The 19,761-nt window shown below is 52.3% G+C and overlaps 1 protein-coding gene across 9 annotated transcripts in view; it reads right to left on the bottom strand.

The window, feature by feature from the left end:
* LOC111945973 (uncharacterized) overlaps positions 1-17,011 on the bottom strand; it is a 248,502-nt gene extending 231,491 nt beyond the window's left edge. For all 9 annotated transcript variants that reach the window (XM_086845384.1, XM_086845399.1, XM_086845415.1 and 6 more), the window contains exons 1-4: positions 16,626-17,011; positions 16,207-16,275; positions 15,768-15,839; positions 13,102-13,179 (exon numbers count right to left, since the gene is read on the bottom strand). In XM_086845384.1, the coding sequence (XP_086701510.1) occupies positions 13,102-13,179; positions 15,768-15,839; positions 16,207-16,275; positions 16,626-16,722 (316 nt within the window). In that variant the 5' untranslated portion in view covers positions 16,723-17,011. The remainder of the gene's footprint in view (positions 1-13,101; positions 13,180-15,767; positions 15,840-16,206; positions 16,276-16,625) is intronic.
* Between the last annotated feature and the right edge of the window lie 2,750 nt (positions 17,012-19,761).

Here is a 19,761-nt window from a genome sequence, read left to right as displayed (position 1 = left end):
ATAAAAGCAAATTTAGCAACTGTACAGGAAATATCGGCTGTGCCTATAGGGATGAATGTAACCCTAGTTGCTCAGTTGCTTAAGCACCATGAGTTGAATGAAATCCTAAGAGAAATCAAAGGTGCAGGTAGAAGAACTTTGATCACCATACATAACTATACCGAGACAATCAGAGAAGTTTTCAAGAGATTTGAAAGACAGTTGTCTCATTGTTGGTGGAATGTGCTTTTTGGATAGTCCCCAACGGGGACTGGTATACTTAACACCCTAATTCACCCTGTCATTGGTTTGCTTATTCTAGTAAGTGTTAGTTTAATTTTATCTGTTGTAATGTTTGTCTGGAACTGGAAAACGTTGTGAAGAGTAGCAGCTTTGACATTGCTATCAAGAGTGTATGGCTTCGAGCTGAAAGAAGGTAGCCTTGATAGATGAAGACTGTATACTGAGTTAAAGAATTTACTCATGTCAAAGAAGAAGGGGGAAATGAAGCACAAAGCTTCAAAAGTTTTAGATTTTGGAAAAGTCGGGGTTTTAATTAAGATCTGACATTCCTGGAATTTCTAACTAAAACAAACAGAGAGACCATGCTAAAACCACGGGCAAATGGGGAGGCCTTATCAAGGCTAGAAGATGGAGATGCTGACACAGTTGGGCTTAAGAAAGAAAATAGAAAACCTGATAAAGACAATAGTAAATCAGCAAGGCTCACTAAAACAAGAAACTAAGAGCCCAGACAGACGCCCATCTGGCCCTTTTGTCATCTTACCCTGAAAGGTAGGAAGGTCAAGATGCATTCCTTTCTCCCTTCCAGGACCACTACTCATAAAAAGACCACCGACTTATTTCAAAAAACAAACCACGCATGCTTAATTGCCTTTTTCCTCATTAACATGAGAAATGGAGAGTGGGTGGTAACTGAGTTATGAATATGTATTTGTATTCAATACTTTTGTAAATCAAAAAGTATTAAATACTTTTTGTAACCACCTGTACTCAGGGCTGCGTGCATATTAGGGATGACCCAGCACTGGTACAGTGCTGATTAAACGTACCCTTTCTAATTAAAACAATTAGAGAGTTGTTGTCCATCTCAGTTGGATATTGATACTAGATCATATCCATATTTTGGTAAATCACCTGATACCTAAGATTCCCCTCTAATGCATAACCTTCCCTCTTAATTTTTAATTCTTAGGAATTTATGGTGTTTCCCCATTGTCTCTTTCATGTCTCAGTATCCAATTTCATTTATCAGCAAACCTACAGTTTGTTTGTAAAGGCAAATATCTTTTTTCCATTCATCAATCACTGGAATCTTTCCCATTGATTCTTTTATCTCTCAGTGCTAGTTTTATCTACCAGCAGACCCACAGCTTGTTTGTAAAGACAAATCAGTTATTCCTCTCAATCCCTCTCCTTTTTTTTTTAATAACATATAAAATTAACATTTTATAACTTTTAACATTATGAACCTTTATTAAGGAAAGATAATAAAATACTTTCCCTTGAAGTTTTCCTCTAGCCCCCACAGAGAAAGCTGCATGAGAAATACCTAGGTCTGCATAGGACAACACCATCCCCACAAGGCTGCAGCTGCAGAATCAGCTTCAGGATTAGAACTTGCCCATTTTAGCTCTCCACAACAGACCACAGACTGGTGGGGGGTTCCCCACAAGGTAAGAGTGGCAGAATTGGCTTCATAACTAAAACCTGCCAATTCTGGCTTTTTACAACAAAACACACAAAAAGCAGAGGGATGTAGTCCCCTCCAAACAGGAGCCTTTCAGCTCTGCACAAAACCCCATGTAGACAAATGAATTAAATCCTCACATTCATTTACTACAATTTCTACAATTCTCTCACAGAAAGATGCATTCAAACTTCGGAACCTACAGAAGAAACCACAATTTTCACAACTCTCTTGAACAATCAAAAAATCCTTCTGACAATTTTTCCCCTTTCAGGGATAAAAATTAAGGTGGATCGAGAGGCGCCTGTGTTTACTAGGACACACACCTCCTCTCGATCCAGACCCACTTTAAAAGTCACCAAAGGCTCCAGGTTGGTGGATCTCTGGTACAATGGGAGCCCTTGACACTCTTAGCAATCCATTTCCATTATCCTCTGGACTTACTCTTCCTGAGGGTCCAGCTGTTTCTGCCGACATTGCCATTCCCAGTGTCCCTCTACCATGCAGGACAGCACACTGATTCTTTCCCAACTGCTGTTTGGGTTGGGTGTCCCCTGCCGGGGAGAGAACGCCTCTGCCACTTCCTTGTGGCCGACCCCATCCCCTCTGTCCTGGGAGACCTCTTGGACCCTGCGCTTTTTCCCTCTTGGGCTGGAAAAATTCTGCCAGCATCTTCACCTTTCCTCCTTGTGCTCACTCTATTTACCACACACTGTATACCAGAGCTAGTCTCTGTCCTGCCACATTGTCCAAGCAGCTCCTTCCCACTCCGGCGCTCCCGGTGCGCACAGCTGGCAGCACCACAGGCGGCCTCACGGGGCCGGTGGCCACTGGCACCCCTGCCCGGGGCTGGTGTGGTCAGGCACTGCCTGGTGCTGAGTCCTGGCAGCCCCACAGGCCCCCAGCCTGTGCTCCCACACCTCCACACATGGTCCTGCTGCTCCTTGCCTCAACCATATCTCTCCACACTCCCCTTTAACCAATTCTGTTCCAACACACCAACACGATCCGTCCATCCCCTGTTGTCAAGACTCCTTTCTGACTCCCCTTATTGCCCCTGGGTGTGTCCCTTTGTGCTCCCAGTGCTTCTGGTCTGCTTTGGCTGGGAAACTTGTCCATCATGCACTCTGGGGCTGTTTCCTGTCATTCCAATGCACAGCCCTTTCCTGCTGCTTGCCATGGAAATACTCGGGCTATTTTATCAGGTAACTTACATCTTGCGCTTGATGACATTAAATTGTGTTAATCAGACTCTGTCATATCACGAGTTTCTGGAACACATTTTCAAGCCTTCCAGCTGTAGCCCAAGGGAAGCTGTTTCTGTCTTGCATCACAGAAGTGGCAGGTGTTTTGCGAAGACAGCCCTTTACAAAGGACTTCTTGCTTGCATTAACATCCAAGGAGCTGCTTTCAAAGACAGCCAAAAAGCCATGAGGAAACAGCAAACCAACTAAACAACATATTATTTTTAGCTCTCGCTTTTAATATTTTCCAATCTGGCCTCCTTTTCCACTGCAGTGTTTTTTCTTTGGACAGAAGAACAGCCTTACCTCAGATGATGTGACTTAACAAGGAAAACAGAACTTACACACAGTGGATAGATTACAGCTAAACATGCTGAGCCCCATTATCATAGATATCATCATTTATTTTCTGTTTATTTTTGTGTCAGATTGTTTTCAGAAGGGTGAGAACAGTATCTCAGATCCCCTGCTAGTTTGGTGCCATGGTGCACTGGGATCCCCTTCTGCCTTTGGGATGTGGATATTGCAAGGGGCTGGGTAAGACCGTGGTAGCCACATGTCAATGGACATGGCCAAAGCTGCAGAGGGGCCTGGGGAACTCTGGGCTGGCTCCTGGTCACTCTCAACACCCTTTCCATGCTCTGTGCTATATCCTTGAAGGGAAGGCCCTGCCAAGCAGCAGAAATGGCAGCTCAAGCCTCAGCAGGGCTCAGGCCCAGAGGCACAACAATTACCCTCTGGGACTGTGCCTGGCATGGCCTCCCTTCCTGCAGCAGAGGCTGCCAGTGAACCACTGTTTCCTTTGGGAAGCACCGCCTTCAGCACAGCTTTTTGTTCCATCACTGGTGAAAGAAATATTTACATCTGGATCAGATGAAACCATTCTACAGATGAGAGGTGGCATCTTCAGGAGGGAATGCTTGTCAAAGTCATGGATAAAGATCAGGAAATCATACCAACTTTTGGGATTGGTCAGGACCCTCCCTTCTCAAAACAGCCACCATTTCAGTCTACCCTCAGACTGGGAATTTACTGGGGGATCTCAGGGTGTGCATGGCCATGGTGCACTTGGGGCTCCCTATCAGCTGCTGCCAAATGCCTTCCTGCAGAGGCTGGGGAGAAGCTGCAGCCAGGTCAGGCTGGGAAACAGCCCTGCAGGCCGTGAAAGCAGCAGCGGGGCAGACAGGCTGCCATGGATCAGTGCCCATTTTGTGTCCAGATGTGCAGAGAAAGCCCCCGGCTGCTGAGTCTCAGGAGAAAGCTGAGGGACATGTGTAAGAGCTGGTGGAGAGACAGGCACTTCAGATGGCTTTTCTTTATAATGCTGTTTATTCCATAGATTAGGTTGCAGCAGGGGGTCGTGGGTCAGCCTACAGCTGCTGGCTATAGGCAGGCCATGTGTCCTCTGCAAGCCCCCTCGGTTCTGGTTACAATGCATTATATCTCTTTCTTTTCCTGTGCATATTATTGCATAACAACCAATCAGCATCACACACAATACCTTTACATTTACATATATCCCATCAAAACTGCTAGAATTACCATACTGTGTTAATGACAAACTAATCATCTGAGTTAGCACTTACATGTTAAACTTTGACACCTGTTTTGCAGCGGAGAAATCTCTTTTGCTTTGGTAAAAATCATCTTTCTGTCTGCCTATGCATTTTTCCTTGGTAACAAACATGCTTTGTTTGAAAATCATTTAACCTATTGGACTTTTAGCCATAAAACTTCCTTCTAACTGACTAAACTTTTGCTCTAAACCTTCCAACTTGACTAAACCTTTGTTCTTTCAGCTGGTTCAGTAACAACTATCCCTAAAACCATCTTTTTATATATCAAAGCTTGCTTTCATTTCTAGAGAACCTTCTGCTAAGCATTCACATCCATGAAACTTTTCTGTTAAATTCTCATCCTTCCCAACAGACATGGACCCATCTTCTTCTCCCTGCAGCATTTTCTTCAGCATTTTTTGCATGATTTTGGATGGCTCATGGGGTTTCTTGTGTCCTGTGACTTTGTTCTTTCCTGTTGGAGGATCTTAGAGAAAAACAGATCCATTTCCCAGGACGGATCCCACAAAACCAGTGGTCAGCCTGTGGGATCAGCAGGGACACACTACTCGCCCCTACGACAGGAGCTGGGCATGCGTGCAGCAACCCACCCAAGAACTGGCAAAGTCTTCCCTGCGGACACTCCTGTAACTCAACAGCCACAGAAGCTTCTCTCATCTCTGCCAGCTGCATGATTTTTGGGCTATGAGCTGGCAGCTTTTCCAGGGGAAAGACCTTGACCTATCCACACCATCTCTAAGAGGCTCAGTCCAAAATGTGCGTTGGAAAGCTGCTTCACATTCTCCAAGAGGCTTGGCTGCAAAGAAAGGCAGGCCAGAAGCAGCTCCCGTGGCTCTGTAGGAGATTCTCAGGCTTCCCGGAGCTGGCAAAGGAGCCATGCAAGGCACAGGCCAAGGGCACAGCCCTGGGCCTGGCCCCTTCCCTCTTGCTCTTCTCTGTGGCTGCACAGAGCACATGGAAGGAGACACTGGCATTGCACATGAGAAGGAGATTGACAGCTAAATGCTCCTTCCTCCCACTGACAGCGATGCTGTGGGATCACTCAGGGCTCCAGATGGGAGCAGGGTGAGGTTTCCACAATCCATCAATCTTCAGACTCTTAAGGGAAATGGCACATGAGTGAGCTCTTGCCACATTGACACTGATTATTCTGTGCAGAAAGAGACACTGAAAACTTGCCTCCAGTATTTGGCAAAGTCTTCAAAGCACCACTGACCAGCATTTCCATGTACTCCATGTCACAATCCCAATCTAGAAGGAATCACAGATCAGAACCATTTCCATGTGCCCTCAGTGGAGCCGTGTCCACTTTTATCCAGCAGGAAAAGGGATGCAGGCAAAGTAGGCTGGTGCCGCCATGCTCCGTTTGTCAGCCAAGCCTAAGCGCCCCCAGTGTTTCTGGTTTCTTAACTAATTTCTCCCTGACTCCTCTCTAACACGAACAAGACAAGAGCATGACACAGTCCAGTTTGACAAGTAAGGCTTGTGAATGACTGAGTGAGTCCACTAAATTAAAAACCTAGTGTGCTTGAAAGCTGACCTTCTGCTCACTCAGGCCTCCTCACCTCTGTAGATGAGGTGACTTTATGCTGTTGCTATGTGGGTTTTAAGAGGTCTGTGATAGAGATGAGGAAGCGTTAAACTTGTTCCAGTGAGCTGCCCAAAGCAGTGACTTTAGTTTCTCTTTGTCTGGGAAGTAGCACACCGGCCTGGTTGAATAGGCAGCAGCACGAGCAGGGTTCCTCCAGCAGCAGGGACACGCCACGAGGCAGGAGGGGACTGTGGCACCAGAGGGGACTGTGGCACCAGAGGGGACTGTGGCACCAGAGGGGATTGTGGCACCAGAGGGGATTGTGGCACCAGCCGTGCCCAAGGTCTGGACAGGGTGGCAAAGTCAGGTGGTGCTACCAGACTGCATGAACAGCCCAGGCAAGGCGTGGTGAGGAGGCGGCTCTGGGGGCTGTCCAAGGAGTCCTGTCAAGAACAAATGATTCTAATATTCTCTCTGGGACAAAAAAGGAGCAATCTCTTGCGTGCACTGGTGCTAATAAATATTTGCTAACATATGGTGAGGTTTCTCTGCAAATGGGCTTTGATGGGAAATTTCTGACCACATTTGGTTTTGCTGTTGAAGTCGAGTACCTGAGTAGCTTTGGTGAGGAATGGAGAATTGTTTGTAGCTCAGTATTTTCTCTGTAAATGTAAGGAGAAGCCTTACATTTTAGCACAGGAGGAAGGTAAGGCTAAGGTTTAAAAGCTTTCCCCTCCTGAAGGGACACACATGCAGAGGAGTCTGTGAGGAGAAGTGCCCTCAGCCACTGCCAGGTTGTGTTTGCCTCCTCTTCAGGCTCAGGATTCTGGGAGTTCCACGAGCCTCAGCTGCCACTGTATTTTTCTCTGAATGTTCCTTGCTGGGCAGTACACAGGGAGAATATTTTGTGCCAGATTCTCCTCTGGGCTTTGAGGCAAATCTCAGTAATTCTGTTGATTTGCATGTACAGATGAACTTTTTGTAGGTAGGACGGAAAAGGGAAATGGAAAAGGAGTTGCTCCAAATTTGAGTGGCCCAATCACACTAAAAATGAAATATAAATTGAAAAATTTTTTATTTCTTTTTTTTGGCCTAGTAGGTGGGGAAAACATGCAAAGTTATAAAGCTCTATGAAGAGATAAAGCTAGCACCTAGCAGCATAAAAATCAAAAGAGCAAAGGATGAGGTGGGCATGGGAAGAATATTCAGCCCTTCCTCTTGAACGAAAAACAGTAAGAAAACTGCCTCTGGTTGTTACCCATAGGCAACAAGTGTTATATATAGCAAAGAGCAGATGCCCCAAGCTCTTGGTGGCCCAAGGCCTACCGTGGCTGGCCCACTTTCAGTCCTAGCTGGACCAGGGCGGCCGGCTTGGGAGGGGAGGAGGTGGGGGGATCTCAGGGGAAATGGGCATCACAGCCGGGCTGGGGGACTGTGGAGGAGGCCGGGAGTGCTGGTGCTCTTCTTTACAGGGCAAATCCTGCTTCTGAGACCGTGTAGGCGCACAGTAAAACCAGACAGTCTCCGAGCTTCCTGTGGATGAGGGAGAGTGGCACATTCTTCGCCAGGATGCTGGAGTTGCAGAGGTGTTCCTGTGGAGAGAAGAGGTGGCTGAGGCCTCCAGCTGCCACTAGCACACAGGACCCCTCCTGAACAGCAGGGCCCAGAGCGGCCAAGGCTCCCCAGCACAGCTGGAGCTGCTGGCACAGCTTGGCCCAGCTGGAGAGCTGCCCCTCAAGGCCCCAGTGAGCAGGGGATGGCTCTGGGCAGGGTCCCTGGCCAGGAGCAGGCCTCAGAGCACCTCTGCCTTTCAAGGGCAATCTCGTTCCCACTCTTCCTCCTGCCCACCTTGCTTTGCCTCTGCCCGCTGCTCCTGGGGCTGCTCTTGGCCAGGCAGCCCCTGTGGGAGCCAGCATTGGCTGCAGCACAAGTGGGCTCCTCAGGACAAGGCCCAGCAGTTCGGAGGCCAATGAAAGGCCCGGGCAGCAGCAGAACTCTCAGCAGAATTCTGTGGACTACCATTGACTACAAACAAGTGCACAGCAGCATGACTATGCATCAGGCTCCCAGTGCTGTGTGCAGAGTTTTAAGAAAACTCTGGAAAAAAATCAACAAATTACCGTCTGATCTTGTAGACTTTCCGGATCCCAAAAAAACAGCATATAAATGCAAGTTGCACAGTGATAACTGTCACAACTGAGTCTACGACGCAGGTTTTCCGAACATCCTGCGGGCGGACAATTCCAGAGATGGGCGCTGAATCCTTAATATCGATTCCTGTTGTAGTGATAACATCTGTGAGAGCTATGAGCAGCCTTGAGCCCAAGCTGTGCTCCACTGCTGAGCTGGCAGCACGCTGGATACAGCCAGGACATTCTCTGTCTACCTTACCATCCCTTGGCACAGGCTGTGCCCCCCAACAGAGCCCAGAAGGCCGGGAGCAGAACCCCGGGGACAGCGCAGCCACTTGGGCAGTGGCTCCTTCCAGGGACACGGGCCAAAGCCATCCCTGAGCAGCCACAGCCACCCCTGACCCTCCCTTCCACTTGACAGCTCCCCTAGCCCAAGGGGACAGAGCCAGGCCCTGTCAGGACACACTGGAGCCTTGGCCTCCTCCTCTGCCCTTTCCCCACCATGGACACCCAATGCAGCCACTCCCAGGGTGTTTCGGGATGCGTCTCGTACGGAGGGGCCCCAGCAGGACTGCTCAGCCTGGCTGAACCTGGCACAGCAATATACCTTCTGTGCCACTGTCTGCTATCTCCTCCCTTTCTGCAGAGGCATCTGGAATGAAGCTGTTGCATTCTGCAGGAAGTTCTGCCTTCTGCAAAGACTTCTGGTCCATCTCTGGAGAAAGGAAGAGGCACAGCTGAATCAGATGGATCTACTGCCCATCGGGGAGGTGGCTTCTTCAGGGAGTAATACTTGTCAAAGACATATCCATGTCTTGGTCATGATTGCTTGATCAGGAAAAGTCCACGGCTCTTTGGGCACACACAAGACTCTCCCTCCTCCTGAAGCTGCCCCTCTTGATCTACCCTGAGACTGGGAAATTGCAGGGGATTTCAGAGTGTGCATGGCCAAGGTGCAGCTTGAGCTCCCTGACAGCTGATGCCAAATGCCTTCCTGCAGAGGCTGGGGAGAAGCTGCAGCCAGGCCAGGCTGGGGAAACAGCCCCGCAGGCCATGAAAGCAGCAGCAGGGCAGCCAGGCTGACATGGATCCCTTCTTCCTGTGCCACCATGTCCAGATGTGCAGAGAAAGGCCCCAGCTGCTGAGGGAAATTGCACCCACCATGACGTCTGTCCCGATCACTCAGCCTCACATCCATGTGTTTCGATGTCTCCAGGGACTTGATATCTTCTGTAGGCTTGTTCCTCCCTCTAGGAGGACCTTAACAGAAAGTATTTCCATTTCACATGAATGTGTCCAACAAACCAGGGCTCAGCCTGTGGGCTCAGCAGGGACACAGTACTCACCCCTGCGATGGGAGCCGAGCTTGCGTTCAGGAATCAGGAAAGTAGCTGGGAAAGTCCTCTCTGCAGACACACCTGTAACTGAACAGCCACAGAAGCTTCTGTCACCTGTTTCTTGACAGGTTGTCAATGATTATGCTCTGAGCAGAAGTTGAGAACTTACCTGCAGAACCTCCTAATGGTTCCAAGCCATCTTCCATCCCAGCTGCTGGAGAAGCTGTCTCAGCACCCTCATCTAGAAGGGAGCACAGATCAGAACCATTCCAATGTGTGCTGAGATCGACTTCTGCCTTTGGGATCTGGGCACGGCAAGGGGTTTGGGTAATGCTGTGGGAGCCAGATGTCAATGGACATGGCCAAAGCTGCAGAGGGCTCTAGGGAGCTCTGGGCTGGCTCCTGGTCACTCTCAACACCCTTTTTGTGAAACATCCCTGAAGGGCAGGCACTGCCAAGCAGCAGAGATGGCAGCTCAAGCCTCAGCAGGGCTCAGGCCCAGGGGCACAGCAATTGCTCTCTGAGACTGTGCCTGGCATGACCTCCCTCCCTTCACCAGAGGCTGCCCATGGTCCCCTGTTTCCTTCGGGAAACACCGCCTTCAGCAAAGCCATTTTCTTCATCTCTGGAGAAAGGAAGAGGCACAGCTGGATGTGACAGAACCGTTCTCCTTCCAGGGAGGTGGCATCATCATGAGGCAATAATGGTCAAAATCATGGATAAAGATTAGGAAATCATATCAAAGTTTGGGATTAGCCAGGACCTTTCCTCCTCCAAACAGCCCCTACACCTGAATTACCCTGAGACCGGGAAATTGCAGGGGGTGTCAGGGTGTGCATGGCCAGTGCTGCTGTTTGGGCTCCCTGTCAGCTGATGCCAAATGCCTTCCTGCAGAGGCTGGGGAGAACAGCCAGGCCAGGCTGGGAAACAGCCCTGCAGGCCGTGAAAGCAGCAGCGGGGCAGTGAGGCTGCTTTGGATCCCTTCCTGCTGTGCTGGGCACGGCGTGTCCAGATGTGCAGAGAAAGGCCCCGGCTGCTGAGGGAATTACACCCACCACGGTGTGTCTCCAGATCACTCAACATCTTGTCCAGAAGTCGGGATGCCTCCAGGGATTTCCCGTCTTCTATGTCTTGGTTCGTCCATGCAGGAGGACCTGAATGGAAAGCAATTCCATTTCTCCTTCAATCCTGAGGGGCTGGGAGTGCACCTGGATGACTGCTGCCCTCCAAGGCACTCCCTCATCTCTGCCTTCCCCTCAGGAGCAGGGGCAGGGGGACCACGTTCCTGCAGTGGCCCCACACAGGGATGGAAGGAGCCCCTTGCATGGCAGTCAGGGGAGAAAGAACACCCTGGAGCTGCCAGAAGCTCTGAACTGAACCCCAGGCAGGGCCAGGGCTTGACAGCGACAACGGGAGCAGCTCAGGTTCCCTGGGGCTGGCAAAGGAGCCACACAAGGCACAGCCCTGGGGCACAGCCCTGGCCCCTTCCCTCTTGCTCTTCTCCATGGCTGCACAGAGCACATGGAAGGAGACACTGGCATTGCACATGGGAAGGAGATTGACAGCTAAATGCTCCTTCCTCCCACTGACAGTGATGTGTGGGATCACTCAGGGCTCCAGAAGGGAGCAAGGTGAGGTTTCCACAATCCATCAGTCTTCAGACTCTTAAGGGAAATGGCACATGAGTGAGCTCTTGCCACATTGACACTGATTATTCTGTGCAGAAAGAGACACTGAAAACTTGCCTCCAGTATCTGGCAAAGTCTTCAAACCACCACTGACCAGCATTTCCATGTACTCCATGTCACGATCCCAATCTAGAAGGGAGCACAGATCAGAACCATTTCCATGGTTTGCTTGCATCCGCTTCAGACTTAGGGAACTGGGCACTGCAAGGGGTTTGGGTAAGGCTGTGGGAGCCACATTGTCAATGGACATGGCCAAAGCTGCAGAGGGGTCTGGGGAACTCTGGGCTGCCTCCTGGTCACTCTCAACACCCTTTCCATGCTCTATGAAACATCCCTGAAGGGCAGGCACTGCCAAGCAGCAGAGATGTACAGGTCAAGCCTCAGCAGGGCTCAGGCCCAGGGACACAGCAATTACCCTCTGAGACTGTGCCTGGCATGGCCTCCCTTCCTGCAGCAGACGCTGACCATGAGCCACTGTTTTCTCTGGGAAACACCGCCTTCAGCACAGCTTTCTGGTCCTTCTCTGGAAAAAGAAAGTTTTACAACCGGATCAGATGGAACTGTGTCACAGATGGGAGGTGGCATTTTCAGGAATGAATGCTGGTCAAAGACATAGATAAGGATTAGGAAATTATATCAACTTTTGGGACTGGTCAGGACCCTTCCTTCTCTAAACACCCAGCATTCCTGGTGTACCCTAAGATGGGGAATTGCAGGGGATCTCAGGGTATGCATAGCTGAGGTGCACTTTGGGCTCCCTGTCAGCTGATGCCAAATGCCTTCCTGCAGAGGCTGGGGAGAAGCTGCAGCCAGGCCAGGCTGGGAAACAGCCCTGCAGGCCGTGAAAGCAGCAGCAGGGCAGTGAGGCTGCCATGGATCCCTTCCTGCTGTGCTGGGGACGGCGTGACGAGATGTGCAGAGAAAGCCCCTGGCTGCTGAGTCTCAGGAGAAGGATGAGGGACATGGACCCACCTTGTCCTCCCTGCTGCATTTCCTTCAGCATTTGCTGCATGGTATTAGATGGTTCACGAGGTTTCTTGTATCCAGTAGCTTTGTTCCTTCCTGTTGGAGGACCTTAGAGAAAAATTTCCAGGAATGGATTCCACAAAATCATTGCTCATCCAGTGGTGTCAGCAGGGACACACTACTCACCCCTGTGATGGGAGCTAGGCTTGTGTGCAGCATCCTGAAAAGTGTCTGGGAAAATCCTCCCTGCAGACACACCTGTAACTCAGCAGCCACAGAAGCTTCTGTCATCTCTGCTAGCAGGATGACTTTTGGGCTCTGAGCTGGCAGCATTCCCAGGGGGAAAGGCCTTGACCTACCCTCGCCATCTCCGTGAGGCTCAGTCCTGGATGTGAGTAGGGAAGCTAGATCACCTTCACCAAGGGGCTTAGCTGCAAGGAAAAGTAGGACAGAACAGCTCCTGTGGCTCTGTAGGAGATCCTCAGGCTCCCTGGGGCCAGCAAAGGAACCGTGCAAGGTACAGGCCCGGGGCACAGCCCAGGGCCTGGCCCCTTCCCTCTCTGCTCTTCTCCGTGGCTGTACAGAGCACATGGACACACTGGCATTGCACATGGGAAGAAGACTAAGAAGACAGCTAAATGCTCCTTCCTCCCACTGACAGCGATGCTGTGGGATCACTCAGATCCAGTGTCCAGATGTGCAGAGAAAACCCCCAGCTGCTGAGTCTCAGGAGAAGGCTGAGGGACATGGACCCACCTTGTGCTCCCTGCAGCATTTTCTTCAGCATTTGCTGCATGGTATTGGATGGCTCATGGGTTTTTTTGTGTCCAGTAGCTTTGTTCTTTCCTGTTGGAGGACCTTAGAGAAAAATTTCCAGGAATGGATTCCACAAAACCATTGCTCAGGCTGTGGGGTCAGGAGGGACGCACCACTTACCCCTGCGATGGGAGCCGGGCTTGTCTGCAGTAAGCATCCCAGGAGCTGGCAAAGCGCTCCCTGCAGACACACCTGTAACTAAACAGCCACAGAAGCTTCTCTCATCTCTGCTGATCTGCACAGGCAGCACTGAGCTGCAGGAGAGGTGAGGGGATCACACAGGCCAAGGGCACACACGTGCACGGCTCTGTCCTGGCACCTGCAGCGATGCTGCCCTGGCTGAGCTCTGGGCTCTGAGCTGGCCACTCTCCCTGGGGGAAAGGCCTTGACCTACCCTCACCACCTCCCTGACGCTCAGTCCTGGGTGTGGGTTGTGAAGCAAGATCACCTTCACCAAGGGGCTCGGCTGCAAGGAAAAGTAGGACAGAATAACTCCTGTGGCCCTGTAGGAGATCCTCAGGCTCCCTGGGGCCTGCAAAGGAGCCATGCAGAGCGCAGCCCTGGGGCACAGCCCTGGGCCTGGCCCCTTCCCTCCCTGCTCCTCTCCGTGGCTGCACAAAGCACATGGAAGGAGACACTGGCATTGCACATGGGAAGGAGATTGACAGCTAAATGCTCCTTCCTCCCACTGACAGCAATCCTGTGGGATCAGTCAGGGCTCCCAAAGGGAGCATAGAATGGTTTCCAGAATCCATCAACCTTCAAACTCTTAAGGGAAATGACACATGAGTGAACCCTTGTCACAATGACACTGATTATTCTGTGCTGAAGGGGACATTGAGAACTTGCCTCCAGCATCTGGCAAGGTCTTCAAACCACCATTTACCAGCACTTCTAGTTAATCCATGTCACGATCCCAATCTAGAAGGAATCTCAGATCATAACTATTTCCATGATCTGCTGGTATCCCCTTTCTTCCTTAGGGAACTGGCCACTGCAAGGGGTTTGGGTAAGGCCATGAGAGCCACATTACAATGGGCATGGCCAAAGCTGCAGAGGGGCCTGGGGAGCTCTGGGCTGGCTCCTGGTCACTCTCAACACCCTTTTCATGCTCTATGAAACATCCCTGAAGGGCAGGCACTGCCAAGCAGCAGCGATGGCAGCTCAAGCCTCAGCAGGGCTCAGCCCAGATGTTGCAGTGTGTTTCTTGTTAATGGTGTTTTGTGTTATGGCGGAAGTTGCTGGTTTGGTCCAAATGCTGCCCTCCCACCCCACGTTGTCAATGTACCCTGAGTCTCCTGTCAATCTGCCTTAGGCCCACCACATGCCTGGAATTCCACTTCAGAAATCCCCTGAACTTCAACACTAGATTAGTCCATGTGACCTCATTTTTTCATCCACCTCCCTCATTGGATGAGGATTTTGTGAACCCTGCCTTTTACCCCACCCCACGGTATCTCTGATTAGCTGATGTTTTGTACCCTCCCTTTGAACTGCCTCCCTATTTCAGCTGTTGCATACTCACATTTTCTGTCTTTTACCCCCAAGATTCCCCAGAGCAATAAATCCACTATTACCCCATCCAAAAGATCTCCCTCTCATTCTTGCCTCCTCAGAGTAGAGACTGACAGTCAAAAAGCTGTAGAGCAAGTGCTCTAGTGGCACCTCGGGTCTTCCTGCTCCTGGGCTGTGACCCACTCCTGGAGCAGGCCGAAGTGATAGAGCCAGAGAAGCTCCGGCCCAATGTGATACCCAAAGGCACAGCAATTACCTCCTGGGACTGTGCCTGGCATGGCCTCCCTTCCTGCAGCAGCAGAGGCTGCCCATGAGCCACTGCTTCCTCCAGGAAACGCCGCCTTCAGCACAGCTTTTTGATTCTTCTCTGGAGAAAGAACATTGTACAGCTGGATCAGATGGAACCATTCCACAGACTGGAGGTGGTATCTTTTGGGTCAATGCTTGTCAAGGACATGGAAAAGGATCATGAAATCATATTAACTTTTGGGATTGGTCAGGACCCTTCCTTCTCAAAACAGCTGCCATTTCTTGTCAACCCTGAGACTGGGAAATTGCAGAGGACTGGGAAACTGCATGGCCTGTGCTGCAGTTTGGGCTCCCTGTCAGCTGATGCCAAATGCCTTCCTGCAGAGGCTGGGGAGAAGCTGCAGCCAGGCCAGGCTGGGAAACAGCCCTGCAGGCTGTGAAAGCAGCAGTGGGGAAGTGAGGCTGCCATGGATCCCTTCCTGCTGTGCCGGGCACGGCGTGTCCAGATGTACAGAGAAAGCCCCCGGCTGCTGAGTCTCAGGAGGAGGCTGAGGGACATGGACCCACCTTGTGCTCCCTGCAGCATTTCCTTCAGCATTTGCTGCATGGTATTAGATGGTTCACGAGGTTTCTTGTGTCCAGTAGCTTTGTTCCTTCCTGTTGGAGGACGTTAGAGAAAAATTTCCCAGGAATGGATTCCACAAAACCATTGCTCAGGCTGTGGGGTCAGCAGGGACACACCACTTACCCCTGCGATGGGAGTCGGGCTTGTCTGCAGTAACCAACCCAGGAGCTGGCAAAGCGCTCCCTGCCCACACACCTGTAACTAAACAGCCACAGAAGCTTCTCTCATCTCTGCTGATCTGCACAGGCAGCACTGAGCCGCAGGAGCTGTGAGGGGATCGCGCAGGCCGAGGGCACACACGTGCACAGCTCTGTCCTGGCACCTGCAGCGATGCCGCCCTGGCCGAGCTCTGGGCTCTGAGCTGGCCGCTCTCCCTGGGGGAAAGGCCTTGACCTACCCTCACCACCTCCCTGAGACTCAGTCCTGGGTGTGGGTTGAGGAGCTGCATCGCCTGCACCAAGAGGCTTGGCTGCAAAGAAAGGCAGGACAGAACAGATGCTGTGGCTCTGTAGGAGATCCTCAGGCTCCCTGGGGCCTGCAAAGGAGCCACACAAGGCACAGCCCTGGCCCTGGCCCCTTCCCTCTCTGCTCCTCTCCATGGCTGCACAGAGCACACGGAAGGAGACACTGGCATTGCACATGGGATGAAGATTGACAGCTAAATGCTCCTTCCTGCCACTGACAGCAATCCTGTGGGATCACTCAGGGCTCCAGTGGGACAAGGTTTAAAAAACGCATCACCCCTGAGATTATGTTAAGGGAAGTGGCACATGGCTGAGCTCTTGCCACCCTGACATTGATTGTTCTGTAAGTAAAAAGGGGAATTGAAAACTTGCCTCCAACATCCTCCAAGAATTTCAAGCCATCATTCATTACTTCCAGGTAATCCATGTGATGATTCCAATCTAGATTGGAGTACAGATCAGAACCATGTCCATGGTGCATTCTGGGATCCCCTTCTGCCTTAGGGGACTGGGCACTGCAAGGGGTTTGGGTAAGGCCTTGGCAGCCAGATGTCAATGGACATGGCCAAAGCTGCAGAGGGTCCTGCGGAGCTGTGGTCACTCTCAACACCCTCTTTGCAGTCCCTTTGCAACATCCCTGGTAGTGTGGCAGGAGCAGCCCAGGGCCCCTGGGGACTCTCTCCCTCCCACAGAGGAAACCCTCCCTTATGCTTTGGGGAAAACCATTCCCAACGCTTCCCAGGGAGAAGGGAGTGTTGTCCCGAGAAAGGGGAACCAGGCCATGGGCTCACCTGCTCCCTGTGCTCGCCAGGGAGCAGCCTGGGCAGCCCTGTCAGGCAGGGCCACTGCCAGGAGGAGCAGGAGGAAGAGGCGCAGAGGAAAGGCCATGGTGCCTTGCCCTCTGCCAGTCCTCCAGCTCTTGCTGTCACCACTGTCCTCACAACGCTGTCCCAGTGTCAGCACCGCTGCCAACGCCGCTGCTGCTGTCGCCGCTGCTGCCACCGCCGCTGCTGCCACTGCCGCTGCTGCCGTCGCCGCTGCTGCTGTAGCCGCTGCTGCTGTCGCCGCTGCTGCTGTCGCCGCTGCTGCTGTCGCCGCTGCTGCAACAGTCGCAGTCAAGGACTGACTGCTCCGTCCTTGTGGTGCTGTGCAACCACGGGGCTCTGCCACCTCTGTGACCTCAGAGCCTGTCGTGACCTCAACCTGTGTAACCCCAGAGCCTGCTGTGACCTCACAGCCTTGGCTGTACCCCTTGAGTGTTCTCCCATCTGGGTGCCCTGATAGTAAATCTTTTAATTCATCAAAGGGCCATTGCTAAACAAAACCTTGGTTTTGTCTGCTGACATTGCTGGTAAGGTGTCACTAGAGGACACGAACTATAGAACGAGGGTTCCGATCACACACAGGTGTTCTGACACTGGTAGAAGGGACAATACCTCCCTCATCTCATTGGTGGGACAAGAGAAAACAGTCTCAGAAAATATGTGTCTTGTTTTAGGAAACAAAAGCTTATTTTCATAAACAGTCCTTGAGAGTGAAAAACTCCTCAAAAGACTTTCTCTTGGGAACAATCAGCTCCCGAGAGCATGAAATTCTCTCAGGTTCAGAAAATCATGTCCACAGTCAGGCTGTGTCCCTGGTGTTGCTCTTGATGGTTCCCTCTTTTCCTGGGCTCTCCAGTGGAGGAGGTGCAGGCCCAGGTGATGCCACTGAAGGAAATGTGCCCTCAGCCCAGGGACGCTCAGCTTGGACTCCCCCAGCCCCTCAGGGCCCCACCGCTGGTCACAGCAGCCCCTGCCTGGCTCCTGCCTGCCCACACTGTGGTCAGCCCCGGCAGCTCCTGGACATGGATCTCAGTCAAGGCTGGTGCTGTGTGGGCTTTGCTGGCAGTACCAGCCGGACACTGGGCTAACAGCTCCATCTCTTTATTTGAAGAGAAGAAGGGGCCATCACCTACACTGGCAGATGGGCTCACCTTCAGTGTTGTTTACAGGGCAGGGCCAGAGGGGCTCAGGGACAGAGGAAGGGCCATGTTGGTCTCAGGTGGGGCTGGAGGGTGCTGGGCTGGTCTTGGGGTCTCTACAAGAACTAAGGAATGGGCTAGGCTGGGGCAGAGGGAGATCAAAAAAGGGAATGAAGGGACCTTGGGGATACCCATGGGGAGAAGAGTTGGCCGTGGGATCTACAGGGTTATAGGAGGATTCCTCCTGTTCTGGGATGGCTGCTCTGGGGTCCTCTTCTCAAAGCTCTTGCGAGAGCTGCCCAGGCCCTCATTACTGAAGAGGAGCTGCTCAAGCTGTCTGGGTGTTTAGTGCAGCCACTGTCCTTCAAATGCTGTCCAGAAGTGCTCCTGTGGAGAGAGGAGGTGGCTGAGGCCCTCAGCTGCCACTAGCACACAGGGCCCCTCCTGCACAGCAGGGCCCAGAGCGGCCAAGGCTCCCCAGCACGGCTGCAGCTGCTGGCACAGCTTGGCCCAGCTGCAGAGCTGCCCCTCAGGAGCCCAGCGAGCAGGGGATGGCTCTGGGCAGGGTCCCTGGCCAGGAGCAGGCCCCAGAGCATGTCTGCCTTTCAAGGGCAATCTCGTTCCCACTCTTCCTCCTGCCCACCTTGCTTTGCCTCTGCCTGCTGCTCCTGGGGCTGCTCTTGGCCAGGCAGCCTCAGTGGGAGCCAGCATTGGCTGCAGCACAAGCGGGCTCCCCAGGACAAGGCCCAGCAGTGAAGAGGCCAAAGAAAGGCCTGGGCAGCAGCAGAACTCTCAGTAGAGTTATTTGGATAACCACTGACTCCCCACAAGTCCACAGCAGCCTCCTTGGAAATGTTTCCTGTCTACAATAGACTTCCATAAGAAGCTATTTGAGGGAAAGATGAACAAAACCCTCACCATTTTCTCCTCCAGGAACACCAGATTCCAAAGCAGCACAACATGAAGACAAGCTCTCCACCTCCCACCATGGCCATTATCTCTAGTTAGCAGCGTGTTCCCTGACAGAAAGCCCTTTCAATGACCTTCTGGGAATCAGGAACATGAGTTGTGGTGCTGGCTCCATCTGTGGGAGCAATGGGCAGTGTTAGCCCGTGCTGTGCTCTGCTGCTGAGCTGGCAGCACGCTGGATACGGCCAGGACGTTCTCTGTTTCCCCCTGAGCTGGGGCCTGCAGGCACCTTGCTGCCCCTTGGCACAGGCTGTGCCCCCCAACAGAGCCCAGAAGGACGGGAGCAGAGCCCAGGGACAGTGCAGCCACTTGGGCAGTGGCTCCTTCCAGGGACACGGGCCAAAGCCATCCCTGAGCAGCCAGAGGCACCCCTGACCCTCCCTGCTCTGTGACAGCTCCCCCAGCCCAAGGGGACAGAGCCAGGCCCTGTCAGGAGCCAGTGCAGGCCCTGCCCAGTTGGGAGCATGGCCCTGGGCTCATGGCAGGGCTCCCACTCGAGGCTGCTCCTGTGCCTTGGGCCTCTGGGTACTCAGGGCCAGCTCTGGGAGCAGCTGCAGAGGGAGGGATGTTGGTGCACGAGTCCCGTTGCTTGGAGCTGACCTTGGGGCTCTGAGATGGCAGCTCTCCCAGTGGGAAAAGCCTTGACCTACCCTCACCATCTCCCAGAGAATCGTTCCTGGATCCCAGGGGCACAGTTCAGGACGTGGGCTGATAAGCCAGATCACCTTCATTAACAGGTTCAGCTGCAAAGAAAGGCAGGACAGGACAGGTCCTGGAGAGTGCTCAAGATTCTCCTTCAGTCCAGAGGGGCTGGGAGTACACCTGGGTGACTGCTGCCCTCCAAGGCACTCCCTCATCTCTGCCTTCCCCTCAGGAGCAGGGGCAGGGGGACCACGTGCCTGCAGTGGCCCCACACTGGGATGGAAGGAGCCCCTTGCATGGCAGTCAGGGGAGAATGGTCTTCCTTGTGCTGCCAGCAGCTCTGAACCGAGCCT

Source organism: Cyanistes caeruleus, chromosome 11 (genome assembly GCF_971803275.1).
Source record: "Cyanistes caeruleus chromosome 11, bCyaCae1.hap1.1, whole genome shotgun sequence".
Classification (NCBI taxonomy): Eukaryota; Metazoa; Chordata; class Aves; order Passeriformes; family Paridae; genus Cyanistes; species Cyanistes caeruleus.
Note: the sequence above shows the minus strand (reverse complement) of the source record. Positions and strands in the feature narration are given on the sequence as shown.